General features: G+C 42.7%; 1 protein-coding gene across 1 annotated transcript in view; it reads right to left on the reverse strand.

Annotated features, from left to right (window-relative positions):
- Window positions 1-17827, reverse strand: part of LOC147971555 (putative B3 domain-containing protein Os03g0621600) — a 118856-nt gene that overhangs the window by 65913 nt on the left and 35116 nt on the right. The window contains exon 3 of the mRNA XM_087524018.1: window positions 1614-1715. Coding sequence (XP_087380144.1) covers window positions 1614-1715 — 102 coding nt within the window. The remainder of the gene's footprint in view (window positions 1-1613; window positions 1716-17827) is intronic.

A 17827-nucleotide genomic window follows, 5' to 3' on the forward strand; every position in this document is an offset into this window, starting at 1 on the left:
AATGCGATAAAGGGGTTGTCAATCCCTTCATGGCCACTTGCAATAGTGAGATATGATAGAGATGATAATAATAAGATAAGTATTTTTGGTATTTTTATGATATAGATTGAAAGTAAAGATTACAAAATAAAATAGTTTGGAAACTTGTATGATGGAAAATAGACCCCGGGGCCATAGGTTTCACTAGTGGCTTCTCTCAAGATAGCATAAGTATTACGGTGGGTGAACAAATTACTATCGAGCAACTGATAGGAAAGTGAATAATTATGAGAATATCTAGGTATGATCATGTATATAGGCATCACATCCGTGACAAGTAGACCGACTCCTGTCTGCATCTACTACTATTACTCCACACATCGACTGCTATCCAGCATGCATCTAGAGTATTAAGTTCATAAGAACAAAGTAACGCCTTAAGCAAGATGACATGATGTAGAGGGATAAACTCATGCAATATGATATAAACCCCATCTTTTTATCCTCGATGGCAACAATAGTGTCGTTTCCCTTTCTGTCACTGGGATCGAGCACCACAAGATTGAACCCAAAGCAAAGCACTTCTCCCATTGCAAGAAAGATCAATCTAGTAGGCCAAACCAAACTGATAATTCTGAGAGACTTGCAAAGATAACCAATCATACATAAAAGAATTCAGAGAAGATTCAAATATTGTTCATAGATAATCTGGATCATAAACCCACAATTCATCGGATCTCGACAAACACACCGCAAAAAGAAGACTTACATCGAATAGATCTTCAAGAGAATCGAGGAGAACTTTGTATTGCGATCCAAAGAGAGAGAAGAAGCCATCTAGCTACTAGCTATGTACCCGTAGGTCTGAGGTAAACTACTCACACATCATCGGAGGGGCCATGGAGTTGATGTAGAGGCCCTCCATGATCAATGCCCCCTCCGACGGAACTCTTGAAAAGGCCCCAAGATGGGATCTCTTGGGTACAGAAGGTTGCGGCTGTGGAAATAGGGTTTCGTGGTGCTCCTAGATGTTTGCGGGGTATGTGAACATATATAGGAGGAAGAAGTAGGTCGGTGGAGCCACGAGGGTCCCACGAGGGGGGAGGGCGCGCCCAGGGGGGTAGGCGCGCCCCCTGCCTCGTGGCCGCCTCGTTGATTGCTTGACATCCACTCCAAGTCCTGCGGATCACGTTTGTTCCAAAAATCACGTTCCCGAAGGTTTCATTCCGTTTGGACTCCGTTTGATATTCCTTTTCTACAAAACACTAAAATAGGCAAAAAAACAGCAATTTGGGTTGGGACTCCGGTTAATAGGTTAGTCCCAAAAATCCTTGTTCAAGAATTCATCCGATTAACCAGTTAACTTGCCAATTAATCCCTACTCATAGGGTCCCGGAGTAGCCGATTACCCGATAAATCATCCGATTAATTGATGAAATGGCCGATTAACTTGCCGATTAGCCTATTAATCCCCTACTCACTAGCCAACCGAGCAGCTACCAGTTAACGATTTCCACAACAATGCCAAAAATAATATAAAAGTGTAAAATAAAGCCCATTAACATGCAAAACAGATAATATAATAGCATGGAACAATCAAAAATTATAGATATGTTGGAGACGTATCAAAGTCCAGGGGCATGGGGATGCACTCAAGCTTCGGTGCAAGGATGACCTTGCAAAAGTGAGTTGGGCCACCCTCCTCATGGTAGTGGCCGTAGTAGCGGCGCTTGTTGCTGGGGGTGATGCTTGCTTGAACTACGTCGGTATTTCCCCAAAGAGGAAGGGATGATGCAGCACAGCAACAGTAGGCATTTCCCTTAGTGATGAGACCAAGGTTATCGAACCAGTAGGAGAACCACGCAACACCACGTAAACAGCTCATGCACACAAAAAATAAATACTTACAACCCGACGTAAGAGAGGGGTTGTCAATCCCTCATGGGTAAAAAGATAGGTAAAATTGTAGTAGATTGGATAAATGGATATCGCGGGACACGTGAGATAAAATAAATAAATAAAAATTGCAGCAAGGTATTTTTTATTTTTTGATTAATAGATCTGGAAATAAAAGAAAATGAAAATAGATCACGAAGGCAAATATAATAAAGAAGAGACCCGGGAGCCGTAGATTTTACTAGTGGCTTCTCTCGAGAAAAATAGCAAGCGGTGGGTAAACAAATTACTATTGGGCAATTGATAGAACTTCAAATAATCATGATGATATCGAGACAATGATCATTATATAGGCATCACATCCAAGATTACTAGACCGACTCCTGCTTGCATCTACTACTATTACTCTACACATCAACCGCTATCCAGCATGCATCTAGTGTATTAAGTTCATGCAGAAACGTAGTAATGCAATAAGAACAATGACATGATGTAGACAAGATCTATTTATGTAGAAATAGACCCCATCTTGTTATCCTTAATAGCAACGATACATACGTGCCATTTCCCCTTCTGTCACTGGGATCAAGCACCGTAAGATTGAACCCATCACAAAGCACCTCTTCCCATTGCAAGATAAACATATCAAGTTGGCCAAACAAAACCCAAATATTAGAGAAGAAATACGAGGCTATAAGTAATCATGCATACAATCGATCAAAGAAGACTCAAATAATTTTCATGGATAAAAACATAGATCTGATCATAAACTCAAAGTTCATCGGATCCCGACAAACACACCACAAAAAGAGTTACATCACATGGATCGCCAAGAGACCATTGTATTGAGAATCAAAAGAGAGAGAGAGAGAGAGAGAGAGAGAGGAAGCCATCTAAATACTAACTACGGACCCGTAGGTCTACAATGAACTACTCACGCATCATCGGAGAGGCACCAATGAGGATGTTGTACCCCTCCGTGATGGTGTTTAGTGTAGAATATATGAGCAAATTACTATGAAATTTAATCTGAACAAATAGTAAATAAATCATGACGATGAAAGCAGAGATTAAACTAATCATGTTGATTAGCATACTAGATGAACAGATCGAATCTAGAGCACACACTAGAAACATGAATTCTACCACGATCTCGAAAAGGAAGGACAGAATCACATACGGTGCAACGGGAGCAACACCGTTGGTGTTGAGGTTGTCGCCCATGTTGTTGAGGAGGAGGTTGCCGAGGTCGGGGAAGAAGTCGTTGTTGGCAAAGTCATCGCTGCCAGCAGTCGCGCGAGTGCGCTCCCCAAAAACCTGATCGCCCCTCTCCCGTATAGGATCATGAGAGGCGGGGTTTCGGAGGCCTCCTGTCCCTTCTCGCGGTGCATGCCGAAAAGAGGGATGGAGAAGACTTGTGTGGCGGCGCAATGATCTGGAACGATCATGCGAAACCATACGATACGGCGGCGGCTAGGGTAGACGTCTGCCTGACTATATAGTGTGGGCCGGGTAGGTCATGGGAGTAAACCCCATGTCCGAGTCATCGCGATCCAAAAGAATCGGAAACGGTTTAGTAATTAACTCGTCCATTGATTATTAATTAATGACTCATTAATTTTTCCCGAGCAGCAAAAATATAGACAACGTGCATAGCTCTGTCCTTGGCTCGGCTCATTCCCGCAACCCACGACACATCGTGACGATGCGTGGTGTGGCGAGGTGAGCGAGGAGGAGGAGCGTGCGTGTAGGTCTCTTCTTCTCATGCTCATGCAAATGGTAGAAGAACTCACCTTATAAAGAGGTGCAAGTCTCTCTCAACTTCCGGGGTGGGACTAAACTTTAGTCTCACTCACACCACTCACATGTGTGCATGAATGGGCCAAGAGAATTTCAGAATTTTAGTTGGGCTTTGGGCCAAAGGCCTACTAGCAAATTCCAATAATCCCCCACAAAGTCTCATTAGCACATCCCATCACTTAGTTCCAAAACATTATTTATATACTGATGCGTAGTGGAGACTGTAAAGTTGAACTTCCACTTAGAGATTTATGCTAGACTAGATCACAACTTGAATAGTGGACTATGCCTTGAACTACAAGTTTTCTGCAAGGCTAGGTTCACACAAAATCTCGCCCGATACTGGGCTGCCGTAAGGCTTCCCAGTGGGTGGAGCGTATACATCATACTCGAGGGCCTTTCATGAATTTATTAGAGAACACCCAAATTTCACAGACTGCGACATTAACAGTCAAATTCATATAGGTGTGTTCCTTAGGAGTTGCTCTGCAGGACAACATCTCTGCTTACTCAAATAAGCCACTTGGAACACATTAAGATAACTATGAACCTGCCATCCAGATCAGGAGAGTATTGCATCTTCATGGAGTGGGTTAATTGGAATAGGGATACTCTCCTCTCAGCTGACCAACAGTTGTCTCCCACTTCTACTTCATGGGATCTCCGGTCACATAGAGTGGGTTACCACTATGGACAACTCATGCGGTGGGTCTCAAACCCATCTCCATCGATGCATTATCTATCACATTACATGATAAACCCTTTGTGAAGGGATCTGCCAAGTTTTTCAACGTTTGGATGTAATCCAACGTAATAACTCTGGAGTTCCTCAATTTTTTGATAGATTTTAGTCTCCTCTTCACATGCCTTGAGAACTTCATATTATCCTTAGAACTATTTATCTTGACGATCACAGTTTGATTATCACAGTTCATCAGGATAGGGGGCATTGGTTTTTCAACCATAGGTAAGTCCATCAAGATCTCATGAAGCCACTCTGCTTCAACAATGACAGTGTCTAATGATGTGAGTTCTGCTTCCATAGTTGACCTCGTTAAGATGGTCTACTTGCAAGACTTCTAGGAAACAATGCCACCACCAACTGTAAAAACAGAACCACTTGTGGCCTTAATCTCATCAGCATCAGATATCCAGTTCGAGTCACTATAACCCTCCAGTAATCTTGGATACCCGGTGTAGTGAATCCCATAGCTCGCAGTGCCTTTCAAGTAGCGCATAACTCTCTCAAACGCACGCCAGTGATCATCTCCTGGTTTTGACACAAACCGACTCAGCTTGCTCATAGCAAAAGAGATGTCAGGCCTCGTGTCACTCGCCAAATACATAAGCGAGCCAATAATCTGAGAATACCTCAGTTGATCTCTAGCAATCTTTCGAAGCAACACACTAGCATCATATGGAGTTGGAGAAGGCGTGCAGTCGCTATACCCAAAACGACTCAAGATCTTTTCCACATAGTGAGATTGAAGCAATGTGATCCCACCATTCTCATCTCTCAATAGCTTGATGTTCAAGATAACGTTAGCTACTCCTAGATCCTTCATCTCAAAACATCGAGATAAGAAATCCTTAACATCCTTGACTGGATCAAGTTTGGTTCCAAAGATCAGTATGTCGTCGACATACAGACAAAGAATAACTCCTTCGCCCCACCATGGCGATAGTACACACACTTGTCACCATCGTTTACTACAAAGGCGGTAGCAGTTAATGTTCTTTCGAACTTCTCATTCCACTCCTTAGGATCTTGTTTAAGGCCATATAAAGACTTTAATAACTTGCACACCTTTTCCTTCCTGACTAGGTACTACAAAACCATCTGGCTGATCCATGTAAATTTCCTCCTTCAAATCTCCATTGAGGAAAGCCGTCTTAACGTCCATTTGATGAACGAGAAGACCATGTGAGGTAGCCAGTGATAGTAGCACCCAAATAGTGGCCAGTCTAGCCACGGGTGAGTAAGTATCAAAGAAGTCTTCACCTTCTTTCTGGGTATAACCCTTGGCCACAAGCCGTGCCTTGTACTTTTCAATCGTACCATCAGGTCTAAGCTTCTTCTTGAACACCCACTTACATCCTACAGGTTTGCACCCATAAGGACGGTCAGTGATCTCCCAGGTACCGTTAGCTAAGATGGAATCCATCTCTCTACGTACAGCTTCCTTCCAGTAGTCAGCATCAGGAGATGCATAGGCTTCTGAAATAGTCCTGGGTGTGTCATCCACGAGGTACATAATGAAATCATCACCAAAAGACTTTGCAGTCCTCTGTCTCTTACTCCTCACAGGAGTTCCATTGTTACCCTCAACAGGATTCTCAACGTGTTCCATCGCAATGGTGGGTTCAGGAATTACAGTGAATTCCTCACTAGATGGAGTAGGTATCTCCTGATTTGATGAACTCGACATATCCTTCATAGGAAATATGTCCTCAAAGAAAGTTGCATCATTTGACTCCATAATCGTACCAACATGCATGTCGGATACCTTAGATTTTATTATCAAAAATCTATAGCCAATGCTATGAAAAGCATAGTCCAGAAGAACACAATCCACGGTTTTTGGTCCAAGCTTGCGCTTCTTGGGAATTGGTATGTTGACTTTTGCCAAACAACCCCAAGAACGTAGGTAAGAGAGTTTCAACCTTTTCCTTTCCCATTCCTCAGATGGAGTCATGCTCTTATGCTTTGTGGGAACTCGATCTAGGACATGACATGCAGTCATTAGCGCCTCCCCCCACCATTCCTTGGGAAGACCTGATGTGTCTAACATGGCGTTAACCAAATCAGTTAGAGTTCAATTCTTTCTTTCGTCCACCCCATCAGACTGAGGTGAGTAGGGAGGCGTCCTCTCATGGATTATACCATGTTCCACACAAAACAAATAAAATTCATTGGGAAAATACTCTCCACCACGATTGGACCTTAGCCGTTTAATTTTCCGATCAAGTTGGTTCTCCACTTTAGCTTTATAGTTTTTGAAGAAAGTTAAAGCCTCATCTTTTGATTTCAGAAGATACACATAAATATCTAGTGGAGTCATCAATCAACGTTATGAAGTATCTCTTTCCACCTTTTGTCAACACGCCATTCATCTCACAAAGATCATAATGTATAAGCTCTAGTGGCGCCAAGTCTCTTGCCTCTGCAGTCTTATGGGACTTGCGAGGTTACTTAGCTTGCACACATACTTGGCACTTGGAGCCTGTGACAGTAGGGATTTTCAGAATTAAATTCATATTGGCTAGCCACGTCATGCAACCAAAGTTAATATGACAAGGTCGTGAATGCCAAATATCAGACTCATTATTGTGGCAAACATTATTAATAACTTTAGTGCAAATATCTGACAAAGATAGGCGGAACAAGCCTCCACACTCATAGCCTTTTCCAAAAACTTGTCCACACTTGGAAATTACAACTTTATTGGACTCAAAAACCAACTTAAAACCATCTCGACATAAACGGTAATTGCTGATGAGATTCTTATTGATGGACGACACATGATGAACATTCTTCAGACGGATGGTCTTCCCCGAAGTAAACTTCAGATCAACCATACCGGCACCTCGAACAATGGCATGTGACCCATTCCCCATCCGCTAAGGAGAAGTCCCTATGGCCTGGTAAGAACAAAACATGGAGGCGTCAGCACAAACATGTACATTGGCACCGGTGTCAATTAACCAATCAGGGGATTGAAATACTGAAAGGATGGTAGGAAAAATACTGTACCCTGATTCCTTCATAGCAGTATCACCGATGACAACATTAGCAGACTTGCCACTCTTCTCATGTTCATGTTCCTCAAAGCGGTTAGGACATTTCGGAGCCCAGTGATTAGGATCACCGTAGACATGGCAAAGTCCCTTCCCCTTCTTATGATAATTCTTCTTGAAGTTGGTAGAATGGGACGGCTTGTTCTTTGTATCAAACTTGCCTTTGCCTTGAGTTTTGTTCTTGTTGTTTTTGAACTTGTTGGGCTAGAAGTTCTTCTTCTGTACCATGTGTGGGCACTAGAAGCTCCCTCAGCAACTCGAGCACGTGTGTCCTTTGCTCTTGCCTTCTCTTCAACATCAAGAGTACCAATGAGATCCGAAACGGAAAACTCTTGTCTCTTGTGTTTCAGGTAAGTAGCAAAATTATTCCACAAAGGTGGAAGCTTGGCAATGATGCCTCTGGCAAAAAATTTGTCCGGCAACACACACTTGAAGTACTCAAGTTCTTTTGCGAGTGATTGTATCTCATGAGCCTGTTGAACAACAGAGCGCTCATCATTCATCCTGTAGTCATAGAATTAATCCATGACAAAGAACTCGCTGTCAGCGTCCGAGGCCCCAAACTTGGCCTCAAGCGCAGCCCACATGTCCTTGCCGTTGTGAAACAACATATACTAATCCACAATGGAATCATCCAGAACACTCAGAAGGGCACCTTTAAAGAGGGTATCGATCTTCTCGAAAGCTTCCTACTGTGCAGGATTAAGATAGCCCTCGGGCTTGCCCTTGGTAGCATCATAGCAGTACATGGTCTAGAACCAGTAAACTGCTCTTGTGCGCCACCTCTTATATTGCACCCCCTTAAAGGTAGGCGGCTTCAGATGCACAGCAAAACCACTCGGAGTAAGTTGCCTATAATCAGGTTTTTGGATTGTTGAATATATGAGCAAATTACTACGAGATTTAATCTGAACAAATAGTAAATAAATCATGACAATGAAAACAGAGATTAAACTAATCATGTTGACTAGCATACTAGATGAACAGATCAAATCTAGATCACGGACTAGAAACATGAATTCTACCACGATCTTGAAAAGGAAGGACATAATCACATACGGTGCAACGGGAGCAGCACCATTGGTGTTGAGGTTGTCACCCATGCCGTTGAGGAGGAGGTTGCCGAGGTCGGGGAAGAAGTCGTCGTTGGCGAAGTCGTCGCTGCCAGCAGTCGCGCGAGTGCGCTCCCCAAAAACCTAATCGCCCCTCTCCCATATAGGATCATGAGAGGCAGGGTTCCGGAGGCCTGCTATCCCTTCTCGCAATTGATAAACTACAAGTATAGGGGATCGCAACCGTTTTTGAGGGTAGAGTATTCAACCCAAATTTATAGATTTGACACAAGGGAGCCAAAGAATATTTGAAGGTATTAGCAGCCGAGTTGTCAATTCAACCACACCCGGAGATTAATTATCTGCAGCAAAGTGATCAGTAGCAAAGTAGTTTGATAGTTTTGATAATAGTGACAGCAGCAATAGTAACAGTAACAGTGATAATAACAATTTTGTAGCAAGTGTAACAGTGATGATAGCAGCGGTAACTTAGCAGTAACAATAATGAAAAGTTTGGAGGCATTGGATCGGTGACTTGTTGGATGATATTCATCATGAGACAGTTATAACCTAGGGCAATACGACACTAGCTCCAGTTCATCGATATAATGTAGACATGTATTCCGTAAATAGTCATACGTGCTTTATTAAAAGAACTTGCATGACATCTTTTGTCCTACCCTCCCATGGCAGCAGGGTCCATATTGGAAACTAAGGGATATTAAGGCCTCCTTTTAATAGAGAACCGGAACAAAGCATTAACACATAGTGAATACATGAACTCCTCAAACTACGATCATCAACGAGAGTGGGCCCGGTTATTGTCACTCCGGGGTTGTCGGATCATAACACGTAGTAGGTGACTATAACTTGCAAGATCAGATCTAGAACATGGATATAATAATGATAACATAAACGGTTCAGATCTAAAATCATGGCACCTGGGCCTAAAGTCTCAAGCATTAAGCATGGCAAAGTCATAGCAACATCAATCTAAGAACATAGTGGATACTAGGGATCAAGCCCTAACAAAACTAACTTGATTACATGATGAATCTCATCCAACTCCTCACCGACCAGCGAGCCTACAAAGGAATTACTCACTCCCGGCGGGGAGCATCATGGAATTGGCGATGGAGAAGGGTTGGTGATGACAAAGAACGAAGATCCCCCTCTCCGAAACCCCAAACGGACTACAGATCTGCCCTCCCGGGGAAGAACAGGGCTTGGCGACGGCTCTGTCTTGTGGATCGCAATAATTCTTTCTCCCTGATTTTTTTCTGGAAATATGTGATTTTATAGTATCACGGGGGTCGTCTGCGAGGCCACCAGGTGGGTACAACCCACCTATGTGCGCCCTGGTGGGTTGTGCCCACCTAGGGGGCCCTCTCTGGTGGGTCTTGGCTCCAGTAATTCTTATTATTGATATAAAAAATCATCGCAAAGTTTTGTTTCATTCCGAGAACTTTTATTTCCGCACAAAAACAAAACCATGGTAGTTTTGCTGAAAACGACGTCAGTCCGGGGTTAGTTTCATTCAAATCATGCAAATTAGAGTCCAAAACAAGAGGAAAAGTGTGAGAAAAAGTAGATACGTTGGAGACGTATCAGCAGTGCACACCGAAAGGAGGGATTGGGAAGACTTGCGTGGCGGCGCAATGATCTGGAACGGTGGTGCGAAACCATACGATACGGCAGCGGCTACAGTAGACGTCTGCCTGACTATATAGTGCGTGCCGGGTAGGTCATGGGGTAAGCCCCACGTCTGAGTCGTCGCGATCCAAAAGAATTGGAAATGGTTCAGTAACTAACGCGTTCGTTAATTATTAATTAATGACTCATTAATTTTCCCCGAGCAGCAAAAATATAGGCAACATGCATAGCTCTGTCCTCAGCTCGGCTCATTCCCGCAACCTGCGGCGCATCATGACGAGGCGTGGCGTGGCGAGGCGAGCTAGGAGGAGGAGCGCACGTGTAGGTCTCTTCTTCTCATGCTCATACAAGTGGTAGAAGAACTCACCTTATAAAGAGGTGCAAGTCTCTCTCAACTTCCGGGGTGGGACTAAACTTTAGTCTCACTCACACCACTCACATGTGTGCATGAATGGGCCAAGAGAATTTCAGAATTTTAGTTGGGCTTTGGGCCAAAGGGCTACTAGCAAATTCCAACATTTAGATTGGATCTGGTGTTTCTGGAACTTGCGGCGGCTGGAATTGATTTTCGTCGACTCCCCTAGGGTTTCTGGAATATTGGGGTATTTATAGAGCAAAGAGATGGTGCGGGAGGCCACCGAGGTGGGCACAACCCACCTGGGCACGCCTGGGCCCCCATGCGCGCCCTGGTGGGTTGTGCCCCCCTCGGGGCACCCCCCATGTGCTTCTCCGACCCATTGGGTGTCTTCTGGTCTGTAAAAATCCACAAAAAGTTTCGCTGCATTTGGACTCCGTTTGATATTGATTTTCTGCGATGTAAAAAACATGCAAATAACATCAACTGCAACTGGGTACTATGTCAATAGGTTAGTACCAAAAAATGATATAAAATAATTGTAAAACATCCAAGAATGATAATATAATAGCATGGAACAATCAAAAATTATAGATACGTTGGAGACGTATCAGCATCCCCAAGCGTAATTCCTGCTCGTCCTCTAGTAGGTAAATGATAAAAACAGAATTTTTGATGTGGAATGCTGCCTAACATGTTCATCACATATTCTTTCTTTTATAGCATGGACAATTGGACTTTTATATGGTTCAAAGCAATAGTCTAGTTTTGACATGAGGACTTCAATGCTCAAGCATATCAACAAGCAACCATGTATTTCAAAATATTAACGCTAAAGCAAGTTATCCATAGCCCATTATGCTCAATCATTGATCCATTCATGAAACACACTTGCATATTAGCTACACCAATGCTCAAGTACGATCATAGTGCCCCTTAGTTGGTGCTTTATAAGAGAAGATGGAGACTCAAGTAAAAATAAAAATTGCATAAAGTAAATAGAAAGGCCCTTCGCAGAGGGAAGTAGGGATTTGTAGAGGTGCCAGATCTCAAAGCGAAAAAGATAGACATAAAACATTTTGGGAGGCATGCTTTTCCTATCAACCAAAATGATCGAGTAGTTCACAATACTTTCCATGCTAGATATATCATAGGAGGTTCCCAAACAGAAAATAAAGTTTATTCCTTTTTACACCATACTTTCACTTTCCATGGCTAACCGTATCCACGGGTGCCTTCCATACCAACACTTTCCAAGGAATTTATTATTTGACAACACAAAGTAAATTCATTTTTCGTTTTGGGACTAGGCATCCCTAATACCTTTGTTGTACTCTCATGCAATGATAAGTGAATAAATACTCATCTTGAGAATAACACATCTAGCATGGAAATATATCAGCCATCCCCTACTGTTTCATGAGCGGTGCGAGCACACAAAAGAGAAGTTTATTCTAAAAATTAGAGATGGCACATACAAATTTGCTTAAAATGGCAAAAGAATACCGCATATAGGTAGGTATAGTGGACTCATATGAAAAAATTGGTTTAAAGGATTTTGGATGCACAAGTAGTGATCATACTTAGTGCAAAATGAAGGCTAGCAAAAGATTGAGAAGCGACCAAACAAGAAACAAAAAATCTCATAAGCGAGCATTAAGCATAACTAACACCGAATAATGCACCACAAGCAGGATGTAATTTCATTGCATAACTATTGACTTTCATGCTTGCATAGGGAATCACAAACCTTAACACCAATATTCTTACTAAAGCATAATTACTCATCAACATGACTCACATATTATATCAACATATCTCAAAACTATTACAATGAAATTTATTTTGTCCAATGATCTTCATGAAAGTTTTTATTATATCCTCCTTGGATATCTATCACTTTGGGACTAGTTTCATATGTTGCTTTTGATAGCTCAAACAAATCTAAGTGAAGAACATGAGCATAATTTTTTTTCTTCTCTCAAAATAATTTAAGTGAAGCAAGAGAGAATTTCTTGAAAATTTACTAACTCTCAATAAACCTAACTGAAGCATGAGAGCATTTCTTAAAAAATACTAAAGCACACCGTGCTCAAAAAGATATAAGTGAAGCACTAGAGCAATTCCATAGCTAATAAAGATTTAAGTGAAGCATAGAGAGCAATTCTAACAAGTCATGGCATAAATTTGGCTCTCTCAAATAGGTGTGTCCAGCAAAGATTCATGACTAAAAACACAAACCAAAACAAGCAAAGGCTCGTATCATACAAGACACTCCAAACAAAACTGTAACATCCCAAATTTTCAATTTGGAATGTTATACACTAGATCATCATTGCATATCATATTTATTGCATTTTTGTTGATCCTAGAAATTTCACGCAACTCAAGGACCCTCGGAGAGAGTTGGGGATTTCGTTATTTTCATATTTGAGTTGTCTCAAATTTTGAAAATAGGATCATTTGATTTTATTTATTTTATCTTCAATTATTTCTATTACAAAAATATGAGAGAGGGAATAAAATGACTTTCCCAAAATAAAGAAATATTGAGGATTTAATAAAAAAATCAAATAAGATTTTATTTCGGGATTTTTGGAGTCCGTTTATTATTTCTTTTGTTTTTTCTTCCGAGCGTAATTATTTTAAAAAAAGGTCTGAACCGACCTTGGGCCGTAACCGACCAGGACTCTCCTGGCCGGGCCTCTTATAAGCCGTCGCCCCGCCCCCGGCCGAAGCCCAAGCCGCCGCCTCGCCCAAACCCTAACCCTAGCCGCCCCGCGCCGCCGCCACCGCCGCCCCGCGCCGCCGCCGCCGTTCGCCGGAGGTAGTTTTTTTAGCCTTCGGTTTTTCTCGAAAAACCGTTCGGTTTTCCGACGTTTTTGCTCATTTTTTTAGTTTCGGTTTTTTTAAATAGATCAGTTTTTCTGGTTTATTTAAATAGCGAGCGTTCGCCCGTTCGTTCATTTTAATGAACGTTCGTCGTTTTTCTTTTTCTCGGATTAAATCCGCGATTTTTCTGATCGCGATCTCTGATCCGATTTTCGTTTTAGTCTAACTTTTCGCTCGTTTATCGGAATCAAGTGATTCAAGCGCCTGGAGTTTCGTCTCGAAACCCTCTTTCCGTTTAACCCACTCAAACAAGTTTTTTCCACTATAAAAATTTCCCTAGATCCAGAATAGTAGACAAAGTCTGTTTCTTTTGCCGTTTGTCTTTCGTTGCTTCGTTCGATTTGATTCTTTTTGCCAACCGAGTTCTTAAGTTGAACTTTCTGGTTAGATCTCTTATTTGAGTTTTACCTGTGCATTAGTTGAGTACTTATTGCATGCTTGTTTGTTGCGATAGAGTACCCGAAGTGCGGCGCTTGCTACTTCGAATCGCTAGGTTTCCCGGATCATCAGCAAGGCAAGTAACACTTTGATCATGCTTTCCCACTACCCAGTTTTATTGCATTAGATCAATCCTCACACTTTGCATGATTAGGATCGAATTAAATTGTGGGATTGGGAAGTAGATGAGGTAGTACCTATTACCTGTTATTATCAAACCTTTGGGAGTTACTTCTACGTTTGCTTATTATGCCATGCTATGCTAGTAGACGTGGATTGGTTGAGTGAAATCCATGACAGATGTGAGATTGTTAATTAATGGTTTACTTAAGGTGGCAACTTAAATACACATCTGGGTGGATTAAGGCACCTGGGTATTCCAGCGGTTGCCTATTTTTCTTTATGGACCGCCACCCAGGCTCAAAGGGATCATGAGATTATTCATGCTAGAAACTTCCGTGTGCAGCCACAAGCTATTATGGGCTCTAGCATAGTTGATTAAGTTGTGTGAACTCTTATAGTGGTAGACTAGCAGATGTAGGGGAAAGTAGGTGTAACGGTCTACCCGATCGTAAGGTGCTAGCGCTTCTGAAAGACTATGTCTCGGTCATCCGTCTTCTCAAACACCATGTAGTGCGAGAAACCAAACGGAGGCGATCGAGTCTTGTGGGGAAAAGTGCGCAAACCTCTGCAGAGTGTATAAACTAATCATGATTAATCGTGTCCCCGGTTATGGACATCTTGAGTATCTAGTACCTGGATTATCATGTGAATCTCAACATGTTACTCAAAAATTTAAATTTTGTTGGGTTTTGTTTAATGATGATGCTTAATTGGGATTGAGAATGCTGTCAACCATTCTAAATGTTTAACAACTACCATGATAGTTAAATAAATTTATTCCTTTGCAGTAGGGAAAAATTTGCTTTACGCAAAACTGTAACCATAGAACTTTCCACCAGCCAAATATGCATATAGAATAGTTGTTTCATTCCATTACTCTCTATGTGTTACTTTGCCAGCATATTCCATGTGCTGACCCGTTTCGGGCTGCAACGTTAATGTTGCAGACTTTTCAGACGATGATTAAGGAGTTTTAGGTCGTGGTTCTATACTCAGTGATGCCGTTGGAGTTGATGGACTCACTTATCTTCCAAGCCTTCCGCTGTTATCGTTAATAGATGGCCTTAAGCCATATTTATTGTAATAAGTTCTCTTTTGAGACACTCGATATAATAAGTGTGTGATTGCTACTTTGTTATGAATCCTTCAAGTACTGTGTGGTGTTAGCATTACTGATCCAGGGATGACACCTGAGCACAGAGATTGGACCGTTTGAGGTCTGGTCGCTACAAGATGGTATCAGAGCACATGCTGACTGTAGGACACGACCACTAAGCTAAAGACCTAGATCACTACTCACTCTCTTCTCTTTCTGACTTCTCATCTTTTCTACTCTTTTAGGATGGCAGATGCAAGGAACAAGTTCACGCAACCGGATGAGGATACACCCTTTGGACGTCACTTGAAGGAAGTCACTAGATACCTAAACATAGGAGTACCAAGCTTCACCGAAACCTACAACGCCACTTTACCTGAAGAAGAGCGATGGATGATTCAAGTTCAAGTTCCAGGAAGGACGTTCATGCCAGTCACTGGGCCCATAGAGTTTTCTTTTCATGCACCAACTTGGAGTCTAGGAAAGAGCATGGCAGCTCACATCGCCATGGGACATATTGGAGAAGTCTACCGCAATGATCTTAAGGATACTATCTACCAGATTTGTGGGCGCCGAGATGAGCACTAGGAGATGATCAGCACCATGAAGGATAGATCAATTGCAGCTTTTATCCAGGAGCTAAACCAGCACATTCGACGTCAGGAAAACCAGATGTGTGGCGACATGATAGACCTGAAGAAGGCAAGGACAAGAATCAAGGAACTAGAGGAAGAACTCAAGGCTACACGTGAAGATTATGAAGAGGAGATCGAAGTACTAGTGGACAAGAATGCCGACCTAACCATGAAGATTGCAATATTTATGGGAGGCCCTACACCAGTAGAAGAAGACGAAGAACGCAAGGAGATTCGCCCGGAAGACTACATCATCATCGACGACACCGACTCGGATCCAGATGATAGCGATGATGACTATGTTGATGAAGCTGGAGCAGATATCATGGAGTCTGCAACCGAAGAATATTTCTAGTAGACCACCTCATCAGTAGTAGTAGTGCACCATGTAAATATAGTAGCCTGAGCACTTTTGCGATAGTTAGATCGATTGTATGCCCTTGTTTGATTGATTGAATGAAGTGAATTGTTTGCTTTTGCCTCATGTGCATATGGGTAGTGTTTTCTCTTTAGACCCTCTCTATTCTTAAATCTCATCTTTTCTGAAACCCTCATATGCCTCCGAGACGTGACCCCGGATTTACCTTTCCACCGGAGCTCACCCAATTGATCCAGCAGCAAAACACATTGATGCAGTTGCTAGTCCAGAATCAGAATCAAGGGAACAACAACAACAACAACAACAACAACAACAACAACAACAACAACAACAACCCACCACCACCACCACCTGTTGATCACTTAGCCCATTTTCTTAGGCTGAATCCGACAGTGTTTTCCAGTAGCACCGAGCCGATAGTAGCAAATGATTGGCTCCGCAAGACAGCTAGGGAGTTTACCACAGCAGGATGCACAGACGCGGAGAAGGTGAAGTTTGCCGCACATCAGCTTGAAGGACCCGCAACATCATGGTGGGAGAATTTCACAGCCACTTTCCCTGTCGACACTGTCACATGGGACCAGTTTCAGCAGGCTTTTCGAACTGCCCATGTTTCAGCAGGAGCTATGGCCATGAAGAAGTGAGAGTTTCGCAACTTGCGCCAAGGAGGACGGACAGTTGGCCAGTATGTGGAGGACTTTAGTAAATTAGCACGTTATGCCCCAGATGACGTTGCTACGGATGCAGCTAAACAGGAGAAGTTTCTGGAAGGACTGAATGATGAGTTGAGCATGCAGTTGATGGTAGCCACCTTCAACAGCTACCAGGAGTTGGTAGATCATGCTCTCATGATTGAAGGGAAGCAGCAGCAGATTGAGAACCGCAAGAGGAAGTATGGACAAGGGAAGCACACTTCAGGAGCTCAGCAGAAGCCACGTTTTACCCCTAGACCAGGAGGACATTTTCAGCATACCCATGGAGGAGGTAGCTCGCATAATCACAATGGAACCAAAAATGGTAATGGGAATGGAGGAAGCAACGGCCAGAACCGCACCAACCCATCGACCCCAGCCAAGAGAGACCTGAGCCAAGTCACTTGTTTTAAGTGCCAGAAGACCGGACATTATGCCAATGAATGTCCTGAATCACAGAATGGATATGGCAATGGAAGCTCTGGGAAGAAGCCGAACCCTTTCAACAGGGGACATGTGAACCACGTTAACGTGGAGGAGGTTGTAGAGCAGCCGGATGCAGTAATCGGTAAGTTTTTGGTTAAATCTTTTACTGCACTCGTTCTTTTTGATACTGGTGCATCGCATTCATAAATATCAAGGGGATTTGTGGATAAGTATAACCTGCCCACCAAAGTTCTTAGAACACCTATGTTAGTAAGCTCACCAGGAGCGGAGTATATGGCTAGCCAAGGATGTTTTCAAGTGCCATTAAGTATAGGTAGGCATGTGTTCCCCTCAGATTTGATAATATTGGAATCACAAGGTTTGGATGTAATTCTGGGTATGGATTGGTTGTCGATGTATGGAGGAAACATCGATTGCGCCAGTAAGTCGATTTTTCTTACCACCCCAGAAGGGAGAAGGATCAAGTATGTATCCCGGCATGTGCCGAAGAGGACTGAAGTAAATTGTTTAACAGGAGTTGTGCAGGAGGAAGTACCAGTAGTGAAGGATTTCCCCGAAGTATTTCCAGAAGAATTGCCAGGCATGCCACCGG

Source organism: Triticum urartu, chromosome 5A (genome assembly GCF_056163025.1).
Source record: "Triticum urartu cultivar PI428250 chromosome 5A, HENAU_Tu73, whole genome shotgun sequence".
Taxonomy (NCBI): domain Eukaryota; kingdom Viridiplantae; phylum Streptophyta; class Magnoliopsida; order Poales; family Poaceae; genus Triticum; species Triticum urartu.